Source organism: Haliotis rufescens, unplaced genomic scaffold (assembly GCF_023055435.1).
Source record: "Haliotis rufescens isolate VD_foot unplaced genomic scaffold, xgHalRufe1.0.p SCAF_23, whole genome shotgun sequence".
Classification (NCBI taxonomy): domain Eukaryota; kingdom Metazoa; phylum Mollusca; class Gastropoda; order Lepetellida; family Haliotidae; genus Haliotis; species Haliotis rufescens.
In genome coordinates, this window is record NW_025963924.1 from 5,529,282 (window position 1) to 5,549,989 (window position 20,708).

At 46.3% G+C, this 20,708-nt stretch overlaps 1 protein-coding gene across 1 annotated transcript; it reads right to left on the reverse strand.

Moving 5' to 3' along the window:
- Positions 1–7,939: 7,939 nt before the first annotated feature.
- On the reverse strand, positions 7,940–14,339 carry LOC124146516 (betaine--homocysteine S-methyltransferase 1-like). The gene is made up of 7 exons (XM_046516830.2): positions 14,128–14,339; positions 12,602–12,792; positions 11,852–12,046; positions 9,985–10,096; positions 9,688–9,866; positions 9,356–9,437; positions 7,940–8,577 (listed from the first exon to the last, which is right to left on the reverse strand). Exons 1-7 carry the CDS (start codon positions 14,138–14,140, stop codon positions 8,303–8,305), a joined length of 1,047 nt encoding a protein of 348 aa, XP_046372786.2. The 5' UTR covers positions 14,141–14,339; the 3' UTR covers positions 7,940–8,302.
- Between the last annotated feature and the right edge of the window lie 6,369 nt (positions 14,340–20,708).

The window sequence follows — 20,708 nt, forward strand, 5'->3', positions numbered from 1 at the left end:
TTCATCAAGTATTACCTGTTTCAGATTTTGAAGAACCTTTTTGAGTGAGTGAGTTTGGTTTAACGCCGCTTTTAACAGTATTCCAGTCATATCACGGCGTGTCAGCTTAATGTGGGAGGAAAGCCCGAAGTGATGCAGGTCTCAGACGTTTACCACTTCGGTGAAACCCACGAGCCCGGGTATGGTGCTGACAAACCTAGAAACATGATCGGGGCGAACCGTGATTCGAACCCACAATCATAGGTTTCTGGCGTGCCCAAGGGACGTAACTCTGCACAGCGAATCGCGGCCCCTTAGACGACCGGACCACCCGTGCCCCTAGAACCTTCTTGAACCAGTATCGGTTGTTGGGGGAACTATTTTAACCCGGTTTTGTCTCCCCACGCGGGTTCAATCAAGCAAGAAATCAAAGATACTATATGATACGTATGAGTGAAATAATTTTAAACGCTTCGTTAATTCCCAATTTCTCGGTTTCTACTGTGTTTGTCCAGGCATATATAAAAGTCAAAGTTTTGATTTACCAGTTGTAGATCAACGACACCCAGAATATAAAGAATAGTAACACTGGCAAAGTGTTGAACAGAAACCTTAACAACAGAAGGTATCTCAGTGAAAACGAAAATAAACACATGCAATCACAACTATAACTATATACGGCACATTGTTCAATATTGCTTTGAGTGAGTGAGTGAGTGAGTGAGTGAGTGCGTGCGTACGTGCGTGAGTGAGTGAGTGAGTGAGTGAGTGAGTGAGTCGTAGTTTTACGTCAACTCTAACCTTGCGGTAACACACAGACGGACGACTAAATCGACTTCGGAAATCGAACCAGGGTCCAGTCGCTCACGAGGCCGACACGCTATCCATTGTGCTATCCCGCCGCCAAAATTGTTTACAAGGTTCCAAGTGGACGTGACCTACGACGCACGCAAAAACAATATTGAACAATTTATCGTGTACAACTATGGTTGTCATTTTAGGCGATTACTCTCGTTTCCGGTCCCGGAAGATCCGGGGTAGACTTGGTCTTCAGCATCCCATGCTTGCCGTAAGAGGCGACTAAAGGGATCAGGTGGAAAAGCTCGGTGTCTTGATTGTTGCATGTCATCGTATCCCAATTGCGACGACCGATGCTCTTGATGTCAATCACTGGATTGTCTGGTCCAGACTATTTACAGACAGCCGTCATATAGCTGGAATACTGCTGAGTGCAGTGTTAAACAACAAACAAAAACTTTCGTTTCTGAAGTGTTCATATGCCGTCATAAAGCACATAAGCTTAAGATATCAGGGTGTAATGGTCAAAGAATTTATTTCCATTTTCTATCAATTATGATAGCTCAATTGGTTAAGGAGGTATAAAATCTGGTTTCTAGAATTTCCACAAATTATGTATTGCATACAACAACAGTATTATACAATATTCAATAATTGTTATGGTTAGGATGTTTATTAAATTTCCTGGTTTTGAATGTTATGTTTCATTTTTGATTATGTGCCAATTTTATGTCAACCTTAAAAAGAAGGGAGATAATCACAGATTGGTGTGGTCAAATCACCATGTGTTTTAAGCAACATGCACGGGGAAGTCATGCTAGGAGCCAGTGAGGTCTAAAGTAATGGTAAGGCATATTTTTTCACGCATTTGAAAATTCATAAATAGGAATTTGTATATAAATGCATCTTCTTAATTTCTACCATATATAATAACTTAATTCTTCATAATTTAGGGTTTGTGGCTGATTTAGACTTGGCCTATGGAAATATGCCCTACACTTCAACTTTTGTTCATATATACCCTTCAAAAAAAGAAACTTGACATAGATGTTAAACCACTTTTTGCCAAATATCTAAAATAATTACATTAAATGAGAACCAAATAAGTCAAACAGAAAGATGATGTGTCTATAATTCGCGTAAACACATGCAAAGCACATAAACGTAGCGTTTGGGGATCAATTTTACAGCTTCATCCAAACGCAACCGCCTGTAAAAAACGTGCAGCACAGGATCCTGCATTTAGGCATGCAGGCCCTCCTGCTGAATGGGTATTAAAATCCACATCAACGGCTGTTCATACACTCCTTATAACGACAGCAGAGGCGGTGACAGAATGCCAAGACTGAATGCAGCTCAACGGAACAACGCCATTGGGAGATTACAAGCTGGAGCAACTCAGCAAGAAGTGGCCAGGCACTTTGGCGTCTCCAGACAGACAATCTCCGCACTGTGGACCCGATACAACAACACCAACAGGGTTGACGACAGACCAAGGTCAGGAAGACCAAGGGTGACAACCCAAGCACAAGATCAATACATCCGGCTGCGACACCTCCGAGACCGCACTACCACAACCACGTCTACAACCACACAGATCCCTTGGGTACGCAGAATATCAGATCAAACGGTACGCAACAGAGTGAGGGATGCTGGACTTTTTGCACGAAGACCTGTTCGACGTCATGTATTGACCCCACGTCATCTGGCGGACCGTCTGCTTTGGTGCCAACAGAGGGTTAGATGGGCACGTACAAGGTGGAGAAATGTACTGTTTAATGACGAGTCCCGTTTCCTACTCACACGTGCTGATGGGCGCGCACGTGTCTACAGACGTCGGGGTGAACGTTACGCCCCCAACTGTGTGCAGCAGGTTGTCCCATTTGGCGGCAGGAGTGTCATGGTATGGGCCGGAATTCATCACGGTGGTAGGACGCCTCTCGTGCATGTGGCAGGTGCATTGACAGGTGTGCGTTACAGCGACTTGATCCTACAGCCCTACGTTCTTCCTCACGTCAACGTTCATGGCGGACAGTTCCAGCAGGACAACGCTCGACCGCATATGGCACGTGTTTGTCAGGACTTCTTACAGCACAACAACATCCAGACATTACCTTGGCCAGCCCGGTCACCAGATTTGTCCCCGATTGAGCATCTGTGGGACGAGTTGGATCGACGCGTTCGCAGAAGGAATCCACCGCCCCAAACACTTCCGGCGCTTCTTGATGCACCTCAGCATGAATGGCAGCACATCCAACAGCGTGTTATTAACAACTTGATTGCATCTATGGGTTGTCGGTGTCAAGCGGTGATTGATGCACGTGGTGGGCACAACCGATACTGACATTTTCTGTACCCCTGTGACATTAACTGTATCGTGTACGTGTGTCTGTCTAGGTGACACGATTGATGTTTTGAACATTGTGTACATTGATCTTCAAACAGTGTTTCAATTATGGTTTCTGTGTCCTATTTTGAAACAATCGCATTATATTACATTTTGAAAGTCAGTGTCAAGTTTCTTTTTTTGAAGAGTATATATTCTCATGACCTAAAGTTGTTATGAAAGGTATATGAAATATTAAGCTTCCTGTTTATTTAGTGCAGTTAAGGCATAGCTTTTGCACATTTTATTGGACTATTATGTATTTCCAGGTTTGTGCTGCTGTATTTTACCTTATTGTTAAATGTGTATGCCTTTGTGAAGTAAACAAGCCCAACCTAAAATATAATACTGCTGTATTATGAAGTTAATGTGTAACTTAAGGAAATTTAAAAGCCATATACTCAATGAAATCCTTTCTATCTGTTACAGTCAATCTAATGTTTGTACATGAGAAACGAGAATAAGAAAACAATAAAGAATCAAGATTATTGGTTGGAAATTCATGTCGTATTCAACACATAGGGGTTGTAAACGAGAATTATGTCGTAACATCTCATCTTTCTCATCTTTTGACAGAAGGTAGTGAATTACAGTAAACTACGGTTATAACGAAATCAAAGGGACTTCTATTTTTAGTTCGTTATAACCGTAGTTCGTTATAAGCATATATACTGCATAACTACAGCAAATAGTCGGGACTTAAAGTTAATTGGTTATATCCGTCAATTCGTTATAAGCGTGTTCGTTATAACCGTAGTTTACTGTAGCTTAAAGAGGGCCACCCCAATTTCCAAAGTATGAAATAGGAACTTGAAAGTTTGCTTTCAAGTTTTAAGTTTGAGATTTCCAGCTGTCCAGTTTCAACGGGAGTAAGAAGTTGCAAGCTTCTATCTTTCAGAACAGATTTCGGAAGAGAAAAGTAAGAAGCTGTGTAGAGCATTCAATCTTTCCATCTGTACGAAATAAAGGGGTGGGGGTGGGTCAGTGTGTCTTAGGCTTCTACGTGTCACAATTCGCTTGGGCGTCCCTTTGGCACACCAGAAACCTATGATCGTCGGCTCGAATCCCGGTTCGCCCCGATTATGTGTCTGGTATTGTCAGCACCTTACCCATGCTCGTGGGTTTCACCAAAGTGGTGATATGCATCACTTCGGGCTTTCCTCCCACAGAAAGCTGACTCGCTCTGATCTAACTGGAATACTGTTCAAAACAGCGTTCATCCCAACTCACTCACCCACTAAAAAATAAAGTTAAAATGATATTAAGTGTCACCCGGACCAATGTGCTTGTGTGGTTGTTCGTGTACTTTTTCATAGTCGGGTCAGTGACATCAGACGTGTCTTTGTTCTGGTTCTAAAGCTTTAAGGCTAAGCAATAAACAACAGTCGTGAGGACAAGTAACTGGAGTGAGTGAGTGAGTTGGGTTTAACGCCGCTTTTAACAGTATTCCAGTTATATCACGGCGTGTCAGCTTGATGTGGGAGGAAAGCCCGAAGTGATGCAGGTCTCAGACGTTTACCACTTCGGTGAAACCCACGAGCACGGGTATGGTGCTGACAAACCTAGAAACATAATCGGGGCGAACTGGGATTCAAACCCACAATCATAGGTTTCTGGCGTGCCCAAAGGACGCAACTCTGCACAGCGAATCGCGGCGCCTTAGACGACTGGGCCACCCGTGCCCCCACAAGTAAGTGGAAAGTCAGTGTATTGTGTTTACAGAGTAAGACGCTGCAGTACTGACTATTGATTGTCTTTTACTACAATACCACAGTATGCCTTAAAAACCGTTAACCGAATACAATACTAGTCACCATTTACCCTTTCCGTGGTGATGGCACGGGAGTGTATTCTGTGATCTAGGGAGGGTGGTGATGGCGCGGGAGTGTGTATTCTGTGATCTAGGGAGGGTGGTGATAGCACGGTAGTGTGTATTCTGTGATCTAGGGAGGGTGACGAGAGCACGGGGGTGTATTCTCGGATCTAGGGAGGGTGGTGATGGTAGTTGGGTGTCTTCTGTGATCTAGGGAGGGGGAAGTGATGGCAGGGGGTTGTATTCTGTGATCTAGGGAGGGTGACGAGGGCACGATGGCGTATTCTGTGATCTGAGGAGGGTGGTGATGGCGCGGGAGTGTATTCTGTGATCTAGGGAGGGTGACGAGGGCACGAGGGTGTATTCTGTGATCTAGGGAGGGGGGTGATAGCACGGGAGTGTGTATTCTGTGATCTAAGGAGGGTGGTGATGGTAGTTCGGTGTATTCTGTGATCTAGGGAGGGGGAAGTGATGGCAGGGGGTTGTATTCTGTGATCTAGGGAGGGTGGTGATGGCGCGGGAGTGTGTATTCTGTGATCTAGGGAGGGTGGTGATGGTAGTTGGGTGTCTTCTGTGATCTAGGGAGGGGGAAGTGATAGCAGGGAGTGTATTCTGTGATCTAGGGAGGGAGGTGATAGCACGGGAGTGTTATCTGTGATCTAGGGAGGGGAGTAGATCGCACGGGAGTGTATTCTGTGATCTAGGGAGGGGAAGTGATGGCAGGGGGTTGTATTCTGTGTTCTAGGGAGGTTGGTGATGGCGCGGGAGTGTGTATTCTGTGATCTAGGGAGGGGGAAGTGATAGCAGGGGGTTGTATTCCGTGATCTAGGGTGGGAGGTGATGGTGCGGGAGTGTATTCTGTGATCTAGGGATGGTGGTGATGGCAGGGGGTATATTCTGTGATCTAGGGAGGGGTGGTGATGGCAGGGGGTGTATTCTGTGATCTAGGGTGGGATGTGATGGTGCGAGAGTGTATTCTGTGATCTAGGGAGGGGGCGGTGATAGCATGGGAGCGTCTTCTGTGATCTAGGGAGGTTAGAGAACGAATGAATGGATGAATGAAAATCCTGTGATCTAGGAAGGGGGGGGGGGGGGGGATAGCACGGGAGCGTCTTCTGGGGGGGGGGAGTGTATTCTGTGATATGGGGTGGGAGGTGATGGTGCGGGAGTGTATTCTGTGATCTAGGGAGGGTGATGATGGTGCGGGAGTGTATTCTGTGATCTAGGATGGGAGGTGATGGTGCGGGAGTGTATTCTGTGATCTAGGGTGGGAGGTGATGGTGCGGGAGTGTATTCTGTGATCTAGGAAGGGTGATGATGGTGCGGGAGTGTATTCTGTGATCTAGGGTGGGAGGTGATGGTGCGGGAGTGTATTCTGTGGTCTAGGGAGGGTGGTGGTGGTGGTGGGGGAGGGGGGGGAGTGTATTCTGTGATATAGGGTGGGAGGTGATGGTGCGGGAGTGTATTCTGTGATCTAGGGAGGGTGATGATGGTGCGGGAGTGTATTCTGTGATCTAGGGAGGGTGATGATGGTGCGGGAGTGTATTCTGTGGTCTAGGGAGGGTGGTGGTGGTGGGGGAGGGGGGGAGTGTATTCTGTGGTCTAGGGAGGGTGGTGGTGGTGGGGGAGGGGGGGAGTGTATTCTGTGATCTAGGGTGGGAGGTGATGGTGCGGGAGTGTATTCTGTGGTCTAGGGAGGGTGGTGGTGGTGGGGGAGGGGGGGAGTGTATTCTGTGATCTAGGGAGGGTGATGATGGTGCGGGAGTGTATTCTGTGATCTAGGGAGGGTGATGATGGTGCGGGAGTGTATTCTGTGATCTAGGGTGGGAGGTTATGGTGCGAGAGTGTATTCTGTGATCTAGGGAGGGTGGTGATGGCAGGGGGTATATTCTGTGATCTAGGGAGGGGTGGTGATGGCAGGGGGTGTATTCTGTGATCTAGGGTGGGATGTGATGGTGCGAGAGTGTATTCTGTGATCTAGGGAGGGGGCGGTGATAGCACGGGAGCGTCTTCTGTGATCTAGGGAGGTTAGAGAACGAATGAATGGATGAATGAAAATCCTGTGATCTAGGAAGGGGGGGATAGCACGGGAGCGTCTTCTGTGGTCTAGGGAGGGTGGTGGTGGTGGGGTGGGGTGGGGGGAGTGTATTCTGTGATATGGGGTGGGAGGTGATGGTGCGGGAGTGTATTCTGTGATCTAGGAAGGGTGATGATGGTGCGGGAGTGTATTCTGTGATCTAGGGTGGGAGGTGATGGTGCGGGAGTGTATTCTGTGATATAGGGTGGGAGGTGATGGTGCGGGAGTGTATTCTGTGATCTAGGAAGGGTGATGATGGTGCGGGAGTGTATTCTGTGATCTAGGGTGGGAGGTGATGGTGCGGGAGTGTATTCTGTGATCTAGGGAGGGTGATGATGGTGCGGGAGTGTATTCTGTGGACCCGGATGTAGTGAGAAGCGTTGCCACAACATAGTCCCACATACTGCACGCCCAGGGATTTGGCTTCTCGGGCAAAGTCGGCAATTTCACTTCGTCCACAGGCATGCGCAGGAAGGTCAACCGGAAAAGCCATCTTTCCTTTTAGAGAACGAATGAATGGATGAATGAAAATCCTGTGATCTAGGAAGGGGGGGGGGGGGGGGGGGGGGATAGCATGGGAGCGTCTTCTGTGATCTAGGGAGGGTGATGATGGCGATCTGAAGCGACACAATTCTCTGTGATCGTGATCTGGAATACCAGATTTGCCCAGATTTCTTGTTTCTTGCTTTGTCAGCACTATGGCTGGAGATTCCTAAATGTCAGTCGACTACAGTTTAAGTGTAAAGAGAATACCTAAAGTCAACTGACTGCGGCGATGGAGTCGCTTCTCAGATACATGTTATTTAATTTTCTGGGAAGGGAGGAAGGGTTCTTGTCGGAGAGGGAACATCTTTTTGCTCTGCTTCAAAATATACAATACACAATATACAATATATATAATTTATTACTTTGAAGAAAGGAAAGAAACAATAGTTTTTTACGTACAACATTAAAAAATACCAACTGATTAATTGCAACAAGAGCGTCTCTGAAACCCGGACTGTAACAGTACTTTTAGCACTGTCTCGAAGGTTACCTAGCAACCACCATATACATGTAGGTGGAATGTTCTTGGCAGAGAACAAGTACTGACAAGTACTATCATAACTCGCATACAGTCTGGCTACCATATTTAGAATTATAATTAATGCTCTCAAAGAGTTGATCTTAATTTTCTTTGCAATATATTTTAGGTTAAAAAGAAATATGTACATTGACTGATTCTTGATAAATTTTCTTCATAATTCTGTTAGGTCATCATTTTCTTTCTGATGTCCTGCTGGTAAGGATCCTCGCTACTTTTGTTCTTCCCAAAAATAAAGTGCTGGGCCATGTCGGGGGAGTATCTACTGGCGGGGGGTCGACGCCCATATTCCTCCGCCACGACCCGGATGTAGTGAGAAGCGTTGCCACAACATAGTCCCACATACTGCACGCCCAGGGATTTGGCTTCTCGGGCAAAGTTGGCAATTTCACTTCGTCCACAGGCATGCGCAGGAAGGTCAACCGGAAAAGCCATCTTTCCTTTTAGAGAACGAATGAATGGATGAATGAAAATTAATAAGATTATTGCACTTATACAGCCAAGTGGGTGCATATGTGTGTGCGTGTGTATATGTGTGCGTGCGTGCGTGCGTGCGTGCGTGCGTGCGTGCGTGCGTGGCTGCTTGTACTCGTCCGGACTTATGCCGCTTTTATAGTGCTCTCAGACACAGTTTACTGACTCCGAGCCGACCAGTCCTTGTTTTAGCCCCTTCATGTCGAGCGCCAGGCAGGGTAACAACAAGTACCATATTTTCACGACTTTAGGCATGACGCGCCCGGGGATCCACACGGAGAGACCCATGAGGATGGAATTAGAATAGATCTTCAGCATCCCATGCTTGCCGTAAAAGCCGACTATGCTTTCGTAAGAGGCTGCTATCGGGATCAGCTGCCCAGGCTCGTTGACCTGGTTGATGCATGTCATCGTATCTCATTTGCGTCGATCGATGCACATGATTTTAATCACTGGATTGTCTGGTCCAGACTCGATTATTTACAGACCACCATCATACAGCTGGAATATTGCTGAGTGCGGCGTTAAACAACAAACAACAATACATCTCGAAAAAGACCAGTCTTCATATTTCAGTTCGTGCCTTTAAGGTACTTACGCTGCACACGCTGCTAGATAAAGCCGCGCACATTTTTTATCTAATTCTCCTATTATTAACGTTAAAAATTAAAAAGGAGGGTTGGAAGAAAGGAACTATGGTTCAGAACAGGTTAATACATATTTAGCATATGCACGTAATAATACCTGTAGCTGGATCTTGGAGGGATACGAACGCAGGTTGTTCTGCACATGTGCGATACGGTACCGGAAGTGCCACGACCGGCCCCTAGAAACAGGAATATGGAGAGTCTTAGGACATTTACATCTCAGGCTCAATGTCCGAGAACCTCCTGGCGCCTTAAAGAGAATCATCATCAACATCATCATCGTCGTCGTCGTCGTCATAAACTTCTTCATCACCATCATCATCATCATCATCATCATCATCATCATCATCATCATCATTTATGCTGATGCTGTTGTTACGTGTTGCAACTATTTTACCTGTTGGCGTTGTCACATATATAAAGATTCACCTTGCAGGCCTGTCTGATCTCCCTAATGAGAGGCAGCATCGTCTTGGGACCACGCCCACAGTTCAGCCCAACTGCCGCCGCTCCTGCTTCCTCCAGCCTGCGGCAGGCGACGCCATACGCCAAATCGTCTGACGTGTGGTCTTTCGCAAGGGGGATCAAACTAATAGCTGCAGGAAGTCCTAAAGAAAGGAAGTCCGATGTTCAAAGACTTGATATATGTTATATATCGTTGTTACCATTAGAATAACAATCAATTTGAAACATTATCCTGCTTCTTCAGGAAAAGAAATCCCTCACCGTTTCCATATTTGTTAATGCACTCAAGGGCGAGCATCGCCTCCCCAAACTCAACGAATGTTTCTCCAACGATGTAGTCTGCACCTTCTTCCACCGCCCACTCGATTTGTTCCTGAGAAAAGAATTTGTGATTCAGTTTGGGTTACGCCCCTTTGAAGAGTATTTTAGTTATGTCACGGAGTTTCGGCTTCAACTGGGGGGCATGCTTTGAAGTTTTAGTTAATTTAATAAATTTATTGTATTGTGCTGACAAACCTAGAAACATAATCCAGGAGCATTTGGGATATGCATCCAATCATAGGTTTTTGGTATGCTCAAGGGACACAACTTTGAATGAGTGAGTGAGTGAGTATGATTTTACGCCTCTTTAAAAATCTTCCAGTAATATCGCGGCGGGGGACACCAGAAATGGGCTTCACACATTGTACCCATGTGGAGAATCGAACCCGGGGATTCGGCGTGACGAGCGAACGCTTTAACCACTTGGCTACCCCACCGTTCCCATATGGTTAAAATAAGAGATAACGTACTTTATCATATACTGGACAGAGTTATCGAAGCGATAAACCAATCCGATAAACTTGGTATCACGGTCCGATATATATGTGGAAATGAGGTCATCTATACGAGAAGTGCCTTCTATAAACTCTACACATAGCCCTTCACCACAGCCTTTGCAGAACTTTCCACAAAAGTGAACCTAAGTATCCTATGGAGGAGACATTGTCGCGTTGTCGCCCTCTGGTAAAATAAAAAAAGATTATTTAAAGCGCGACAATGCAACAATGCCACAAATGACTAAAATGTCGCGTTGTCGCATTGTCGTGCTTTGGTTAATTTTGACACTTTTTGCTTGTTTTTGTAAGGGCGACATTTTCCCTTCTAGGATTCCATTGTTTCCCGATGTGTGGGTGGTTAATATGAAAACAAACATGGCCTGAAGTCGTGAGGCAATGTATAACAAATTGGGCACTTGAATCAGGCATTGTATTTCTGCGCTCTTTCTAATAACAATATGTCCTAAACTTCGACTATTTTAAATATGGGAGATTATTACCCTCGTATGTTTCCGTTTCGTAAATAGGATATATTAGGAATACAAATGCTCTTATGATACAAATGTTAGTCCTAATTTATTATATTCACGATACGTAAACACCCACGGCTAATAATCTGTATGTATATTAGCCTCTGGAAAGAGTGGTCCGTCTCCGTGGTCCAGTGGTAGAGCGTCCGGCCAGGGAGCGGAAGGTCCAGGGGTTCCCTTCCCGGCCGCGTCATACCAAAAGACGTTAAAAGATGGTACTTGTTGTTACCCTGCCTGGCGCTCGGCATAAAGAGGATGAAACAAGGATTGGTCGGCACTGCGGCATAGGACTACAAAATCGGCATTCGTCCGGACTAGTACACACACAACTGGAACACCAGGATCGGGGTACCAGGGAATAGATCTACCAACGAACTAACTGACAGTGTATTGCACTGTATTAGTTAGACAGATCTTAGTTAGTAACGCCCTTTCGCAATCAGAATGTCCACACACTCACAATAAATATAGCTTCCGTCGTCTCGCACTCACTTTAAACATGGCTTCCGTCGTCTCGCACTCACTTTAAACATGGCTTCCATCGTCTCGCACTCACTTTAAACATGGCTTCCGTCGTCTCGCACTCACTTTAAACATGGCTTCCGTCGTCTCGCACTCACTTTAAACATGGCCTCCATCGTCTCGCACTCACTTTAAACATAGCTTCCGTCGTCTCGCACTCACTTTAAACATGGCTTCCGTCGTCTCGCACTCACTTTAAACATGGCCTCCATCGTCTCGCACTCACTTTAAACATAGCTTCCGTCGTCTCGCACTCACTTTAAACATGGCTTCCGTCGTCTCAATCGCTTCCTTGTTATTCTTCCTGTACACCGTCGTGTTGCAGAGATTTCCCGCCATCAGTGTCCCTGTGTCGTCTGCCACCTGCCTCGCGATCCTCAACGCGTCCCTGTTCAACTTCTCAAGGTCACCTTCACGGCCGACAACTCTGAGTTTCTCTCTGTGACCGTAGTACTGTATAAGAAATGATGATGTGTTTAAACTTAGCCCCGCAATTAACGTTACGGCGAGGCGCTAAGGCAGTCTGAAGTACATGTACCATGCATAAAACCTCGTCAAGTGGAATTCCATATATTTTAAACGATGCACCATACTTGTCCCAGCATAATCCCTATCAACACTATGGCCACTCCGCTTGTCTCGAACCATAGATGACATATATTCGCTGACCAGGAGAACTTCGGGTTAAAAAATGTTTAGTGGAAACCTTAATCAAAATATTTCACACCGACTTTGTTTTAACTTCTAAAATGGTTTGTGTCAAGTTGGCTTACGATATAACCAAGTCTTGTTTAATGCTAATGGCATTATTCACATCGTTGGCCCAAAGCATTGTAACGCCCTTTCATAACAATTATACATCACCCAATTATGTATGTTTCACATTATCATAAGTATAACAAAATCAGTTGTCAAAAATGAAACTTTAAGTTGTAGATACGTATCATCGGAGGAAAAATACTTCGATTTAGCAGATTCGGATCATTATTATTATCCCATTTTCTTTACCGTAAATGCCAAACAAACGTCACTTCCGGCGTTGACAAATTCTTCGTGGAGGCCTCTCACCAGATCCGGTCTTTCAATGACAACTTCCGGTACAAATGCACCGGCTTTCAGCAACCCTCTTCTCTCAAATTCAAACACATATCCCTCCGCCACAACAACATCCTCTTTGTCTTGAAAACGCTGAAGCAGACCTGTAAAACAAAAGGTGTTTAATGTATGGGCGGATGTATGTTTATGTGATTGTATGCGTTTTTAGATTTTATGATTAATAAAATACTGATGAAAAATTCATAACGGAAGGAGAAGATTTCGCTCAAAGACATAAACCGGTTGTATTTTGTTTACATGATGCATAAATAGACAATACATTCTATATGTTCTCTTACTTTTTATCATCAGAATAGCTTCCTTAAAGAAAAAAGGGGCGGTCGGGTAGCCTAGTGGTTAAAGCGTTCGCTCGTCACGCCGAAGACCCGGGTTCGATTCCCGACATGGGTACAATGTGTGAAGCCCATTTCTGGTGTCTTCCCCCGCGTTTTTGCTGGAATATTGCTAAAAGTGGCGTAAAACCATACTCACTCACTCACTCCTTAAAGACCCATGCTTGCCATATAGCTGGAATATTGCTGAGTGCGGCGTTAAAAACAAACAAACAATAAAGAAAGAAAGGTGTACACATCATTACAAATGCTAAGATTAATAATAAGTCAGTTACAATGTCTGTCTGAATCTGTGACAGAGGTTTGTGACCTGGAATATGATAACATTAAGGGACCGACCATTTAACTGTTTGATTGGCATTCTGGAAGTTGGTGAGTAAGTAAGAAAACGTACGACTTCAGGTTTATTGCATATAGCGACGTTTCGATGAAAATTCTTAAACCGTTATCAAGCTGGAGTGACAACAACCAGGTGATGAGAGGTAAATATACATGATATGTGATAAGTAAGAGATTACGCTGACAACAACAGGTGCTAGATATCAAGTAGCATACAGATAAATGGATGAAGCCATATTTACAGTACGAATACCACATGGGTCATGAAGCACACGGGTAATGAAGCACACGGGTAATGAATAACACGGGTAATGAAGCACACGGGTAATGAAGCACACAGGTAATGAAGCACACGGGTAATGAAGCCAGGTGTACAGTAAGGATAAGGACGGAAAGGATTAAACAGTTGTGACAAGCTGATTGGATCCTCAACAAAATTAAAACAGACTAAATCTTGATTAGATCTATAATTAGATTTAATTTTAATTAGGATGGTCCATTCAAAATGTTACCAAAAGCAAGCGGTTAAACTTAAAGTTTTCTGTGCTCTGATTTACACTGCCGTGGAAGGTGTGTGATAGCTTCGAGATTACAGATGGCCATTCTTCTTGACAGTATTCATTCGGTTTAAGAATAACAGCGTTTCTCGATCGCTATTTATTGAACCTTATGCTCAAGTACAATGGAATGTATAATCATAATGTACATCTTCACAAGTTAAACGAAGAACTATATATGTAAACTCACCTTTAACTGGCATAATGTCTTCAGAGATGTTGGTTTAATCACTGTAGTAGGGTAGACTCCTGTATAACTTGACGGCACACAGCTTATACTAAAGTGTTATGGTGTCGCGTAAGAGTCAAAGGACAACTCGTCCGCCCGGACCACTGTCAACCCGATAGTGGGTTACACATTGTCCGCCCGGACCACTGTCAACCCGATATGGGGTTACACATTGTCCTCCCGGACACTCTCAACCCGATAGTGGGTTACACATTGTCCGCCCGGACCACTGTCAACACGATATGGGGTTACACATTGTCCCCCCGGACACTCGCTCACGGCCTTTTACTCAATACATTCTATTATTGACAATGCCGCTAGAAATCAGGACAACGTAACGCATCTCGACTTTTCAGAGAAGTGGTGAGGTGAAATGGGGTTTAACATCGAGTTCAATATCATAATGCATAAATGCATGTGCTTGTACATGTCCGGATTAATGCCAGTTGTATACCGGACTAATTTTCATCGCCTTTTACGACCAATGGAATTTGTTTCAGCGGATAATCGAGACTGGTTATTCTTAATTATTATTAATGAAACGGGCTCGATGTTTCTGCTGGTGGACGATCGCCTCTGCGGTCTAGTGCTAGAGCGTCCGCCCGCCGCGTCATATCAAAAGACGTTAAAAGATGGCACTTGTTGTTACCCTGCCTGGCGCTCGGCATTAAGGGGCTAAAACAAGGACTGGTCGGCTCGGAGTCAGTATACTGTGTCTGAGTGGGGTATTCATGTTAAACTGCGGAGTGTTATCTCAGTGGGCTAGCGCTATAAATCGGCATCAGTCCGGACTAGTACAAGCAGCCACACACACATACGTGCATGCACGTCGCTATATATGTAAGTGCAATAATCTTGTACGCGACGTTAAACCCCATTCCACCCCTCCCCTCTGCTGGTGGACAGAAGTACCAGAGTTTTATCATAAGCTCAGTACGTAGCATTTATCAGTTATGCTGTGTCTACTACAAAAGTTGTGTTTGGCCAAGACGGCCGGCCGCTGTGTTGCAAAACGAATATATATTTTTTCTTACTTATAAATACTTTCCTTTACTGCACGTGTATATTTCAATTAAAAATTTACACAGAGTTTTAGTTTCATCAAAATCAGTAAATGCTCAATGCGTTAATCTCTGGCGCAGACATTTTACATGATAGTTAGTCAATCTTTATGTCACATACTTAAAGGCCAAAAGCCTACAGTACATTACAAATTGTCAAGTAGTGAGTGTCTTGCTTTACAAACACACTTTTGGTCATGGTACTAATCCAGTATACATTATAGCGCTAGCCTACTGCCACCATGCCGCAGATTAACATGGATACACACTCGAACGTTGTATTGTACAATGTGTTTGTGCTGTTGCCCTAAAACGTGGCAGTGCTCTGTTCTATGCCCTTGCCCTCCAGAGGTTGCTGTTCACGTCCTGTCCACCAGCTATACTTGCTATAAAGTGAGTCGATGCTTTTGTCCTGTGTAGGTCAATTCTACTGTGTACCTTATTCTAGTCACGATATGGCTGAAATGCCACTGGTTGACTTAATGTAACTCGCTCACCAATGTGCTCTGTGCTCTTGTTCTGTGTAATTCGGTGATTATATTCTTGACGTTGTCTACGCTTTTGTCCTACTTGTATCGCTGCTCTTGTCCTGTGTAAGTCGGTGATTATATTCTTGACGTTGTCTACGCTTATGTCCGACTTGTATCGCTGCTCTTGTCCTGTGTAAGTCGGTGATTATATTCTTGACGTTGTCTACGCTTTTGTCCTACTTGTATCGCTGCTCTTGTCCTGTGTAAGTCGGTGATTATATTCTTGACGTTGTCTACGCTTATGTCCGACTTGTATCGCTGCTCTTGTCCTGTGTAAGTCGGTGATTATATTCTTGACGTTGTCTACGCTTATGTCCGACTTGTATCGCTGCTCTTGTTCTGTGTAAGTCGGTGATTATATTCTTGACGTTGTCTACGCTTATGTCCGACTTGTATCGCTGCTCTTGTCCTGTGTAAGTCGGTGATTATATTCTTGACGTTGTCTACGCTTATGTCCGACTTGTATCGCTGCTCTTGTCCTGTGTAAGTCGGTGATTATATTCTTGACGTTGTCTACGCTTATGTCCGACTTGTATCGCTGCTCTTGTTCTGTGTAAGTCGGTGATTATATTCTTGACGTTGTCTACGTTTATATCCCAGTTGTATCGCTGCTCTTGTCCTGTGTAAGTCGGTGATTATATTCTTGACGTTGTCTACGCTTATGTCCGACTTGTATCGCTGCTCTTGTTCTGTGTAAGTCGGTGATTATATTCTTGACGTTGTCTACGCTTATGTCCTACTTGTATCGCTGCTCTTGTCCTGTGTAAGTCGGTGATTATATTCTTGACGTTGTCTACGCTTATGTCCTACTTGTATCGCTGCTCTTGTCCTGTGTTAGTCGGTGATTATATTCTTGACGTTGTCTACTCTTATGTCCGACTTGAGGGGGTGGGGAAGCCTAGTGGTTAAAGCGTTAGCTCGTCACGCCTAAGACCCGGGTTCGATTCCCGACATTTGAAGCCAATTTCTGATGTACCCCGCCGTATGTTGCTGGAAAATTGCTGAAAGCGGCGAAAAACCATACTCGTGTATCCCACTTGTATCGATTACCTGTGCATGTCCGTGATCATATTTGTGACGTTGTACTAATCCAGTGTATATCTCGCTCGCCCGGGGCTGGAGATCGAGATGGTCAGGGTACTAGTCCAGTATATATCTAACTCGCTCCGGGGCTGGAGATCGAGATGGTGGGGGTACTACTCCAGTGTATGTCTAGATAGCTCCGGGGTGGAGATCGAAATGGTCAGGGTACTAGTCCAGTGTATATCTAGCTCGCCCCGGGGCTGGAGATCGAGATGGTCAGGGTACCAATCCAGTGTATATCTAGCTATCCCGGGGGTGGAGATCGAGATGTTCTTGGCACTAATCCGGTGTATATCTAGCTCGCCCGGGGGTTGAGACCGAGATGGTAGGGGTACTAGTCCAGTGTATGTCTAGCTATCCCGTGGGTTGAGATCGAGATGTTCTGGGCACTAATCCGGTGTATATCTAGCTCGCCCGGGGTTGAGACCGGGATGGTAGGGGTACTAGTCCAGTGTACGTCTAGCTATCCCGTGGGTTGAGATCAACATGTTCTGGGCACTAATCCAGTGTATATCTAGCTCGCCCGGGGGTGGAGATCGAGATGGTAGGGGTACCAATCCAGTGTATGTCTAGCTATCCCGTGGGTGGAGATCGAGATGGTCAGGGTACTAATCAAGTGTATATCTAGCTCGCCCCGGGACTGGAGATCGAGATGGTCAGGGTACTTGTCCAGTGTATATCTAGCTCGCCCCGGGGCTGGAGATCGAGATGGTCAGGGTACTAGTCCAGTGTATATCTAGCTATCCCGGGGGTGGAGATCGAGATGTTTAGGGCACTAATCCGGTGTATATCTAGCTCGCCCGGGGGTGGAGATCGAGATGTTCTGGGCACTAATCCAGTGTATATGTAGCTATCCCGGGGGTGGAGATCGAGATGTTTAGGGCACTAATCCAGTGTATATCTAGCTATTCCGGGGGTGGAGATCGAGATGGCAGGGCAACTGGTCCAGTGTATATCTAGCCATCCCGGGGGTGGAGATCGAGATGTTTAGGGCACTAATGCAGTGTACATCTAGCTCGTCCGGGGGTGGAGATCGAGATGGTAGGGGTACCAATCCAGTGTATATCTAGCTCGCCCGGGGCTGGAGATCGGGATGGTAGGGGTACCAATCCAGTGTATATCTAGCTATCCCGTGGGTTGGAGATCGAGATTGAAGGGGTACCAATCCAGTGTATATCTAGCTAGCCCGGGGATGGAGATCGAGATGTTTAGGGCCCTTATCCAGTGTATATCTGGCTAGCCCGGGGGTGGAGATCGAGATGGTAGGGGTTCCAATCCATTGTATATCTAGCTAGCCCGGGGCTGGAGATCGAGATGGTCAGGGCACTAATCAAGTGTATATCTAGCTATCCCGGGGGTGGAGATCGAGATGTTCTGGGCACTAATCCAGTGTATATCTAGCTCGCCCGGGGATGGAGATCGAGATGGTAGGGGTACCAATCCAGTGTATATCTAGCTATCCCGTGGGTTGGAGATCGAGATTGAAGGGGTACCAATCCAGTGTATATCTAGCTAGCCCGGGGATGGAGATCGAGAGGTTTAGGGCCCTTATCCAGTGTATATCTAGCTAGCCCGGGGGTGGAGATCGAGATGGTAGGGGTTCCAATCCATTGTATATCTAGCTAGCCCGGGGCTGGAGATCGAGATGGTCAGGGCACTAATCAAGTGTATATCTAGCTATCCCGGGGGTGGAGATCGAGATGTTCTGGGCACTAATCCAGTGTATATCTAGCTCGCCCGGGGATGGAGATCGAGATGGTAGGGGTACCAATCCAGTGTATATCTAGCTATCCCGGGGATGGAGATCGAGATGTTTAGGGCACTAATCCAGTGTATATCAAGCTCGCCCCGGGGCTGGAGATCGAGATGGTCAGGCCACTAATCCAGTGTTTATCTAGCTAGTCCAGGGGTGGAGATCGAGATGTTTAGGGCACTAATCCAGTGTATATCAAGCTCGCCCCGGGGCTGGAGATCGAGATGGTCAGGCCACTAATCCAGTGTATATCTAGCTATCCCGGGGTTGGAGATCGAGATGTTTAGGGCACTAATCCAGTGTACATCTAGCTCGTCCGGGGGTGGAGATCGAGATGGTAGGGGTACCAATCCAGTGTATATCTAGCTCGCCCGGGGGTGGAGTCCGAGATGGTAGGGGTACCAATCCAGTGTATGTCTAGCTATCCCGTGGGTGGAGATCGAGATGTTCTGGGCACTAATCCAGTGTATATCTAGCTCGCCTGGGGATGGAGATCGAGATGGTAGGGGTACCAATCCAGTGTATATCTAGCTATCCCGTGGGTGGAGATCGAGATGTTTAGGGCACTAATCCAGTGTATATCTAGCTCGCCCGGGGTTGGAGATCGAGATTGAAGGGGTACCAATCCAGTGTATATCTAGCTAGCCCGGGGATGGAGATCGAGATGTTTAGGGCTCTTATCCAGTGTATATCTTTCTAGCCCGAGGTTGGAGATCGAGATGGTAGGGGTTCCAATCCAGTGTATATCTAGCTAGCCCGGGGGTGGAGATCGAGATGGTCAGGGCACTAATCAAGTGTATATCTAGCTATCCCGTGGGTGGAGATCGAGATGTTCTAGGCACTAATCCAGTGTTTGTCTAGCTAGTCCGGGGGTGGAGATCGAGATGTTCAGGGCACTAATCCAGTGTATATCTAGCTCGCCCGGGGTTGGAGATCGAGATTGAAGGGGTACCAATCCAGTGTATATCTAGCTAGCCCGGGGATGGAGATCGAGATGGTCAGGGCACTAATCAAGTGTATATCTAGCTATCCCGTGGGTGGAGATCGAGATGTTCTGGGCACTAATCCAGTGTTTGTCTAGCTAGTCCGGGGGTGGAGATCGAGATGTTCAGGGCACTAATCCAGTGTATATCAAGCTCGCCCCGGGGCTGGAGATCGAGATGGTCAGGCCACTAATCCAGTGTATATCTAGCTATCCCGGGGTTGGAGATCGAGATGTTTAGGGCACTAATCCAGTGTATATCTAGTTATCCCGGGGGTGGAGATCGAGATGGCCCGGGAGTGGAGATCGAGATGTTTAGGGCACTAATCCAGTGTATATCTAGCTCGCCCGTGGGTGGAGATCGAGATGGTAGGGGTACCAATCCAGTGTATATCTAGCTAGCCCGTGGGTGGAGATTGAGATGGTAGGGGTACCAATCCAGTGTATATCTAGCTAGTCCGGGGTTGAGACCGAGATAGTAGGGGTACTAGTCCAGCGTATGTCTAGCTATCCCGGGGGTGGAGATCGACATGTTCTGGGCACTAATCCGGTGTATATCTAGCTCGCCCGGAGGTGGAGACCGAGATGGTAGGGGTACCAATCCAGTGTATATCTAGCTATCCCGGGGGTGGAGATCGAGATGTTTAGGGCACTAATCCAGTGTATATCTAGCTCGCCCGTGGGTGGAGATCGAGATGGCAGGGGAACGGGTCCAGTGTATATCAAGCTCGCCCGTGGGTGGAGATCGAGATGGTCAGGCCACTAATCCAGTGTATATCTAGCTATCCCGTGGGTGGAGATCGAGATGTTTAGGGCACCAATCCAGTGTATATCTAGCTCGCCCGGGGGTGGAGATCGAGATTGAAGGGGTACAAATCCAGTGTATATTTAGCTAGCCCGGGGGTGGAGATCGAGATGGTAGGGGTACCAATCCAGTGTATATCTAACTATTCCGGGGATGGAGATCGAGATGTTTAGGGCCCTTATCCAGTGTATATCTAGCTCGCCCGGGGGTGGAGATCGAGATGGTAGGGGTACCAATCCAGTGTATATCTAGCTAGCCCGGGGGTGGAGATCGAGATGTTCAGGGCACTAATCAAGTGTATATCTAGCTAGCCCAGGGGTGGAGATCG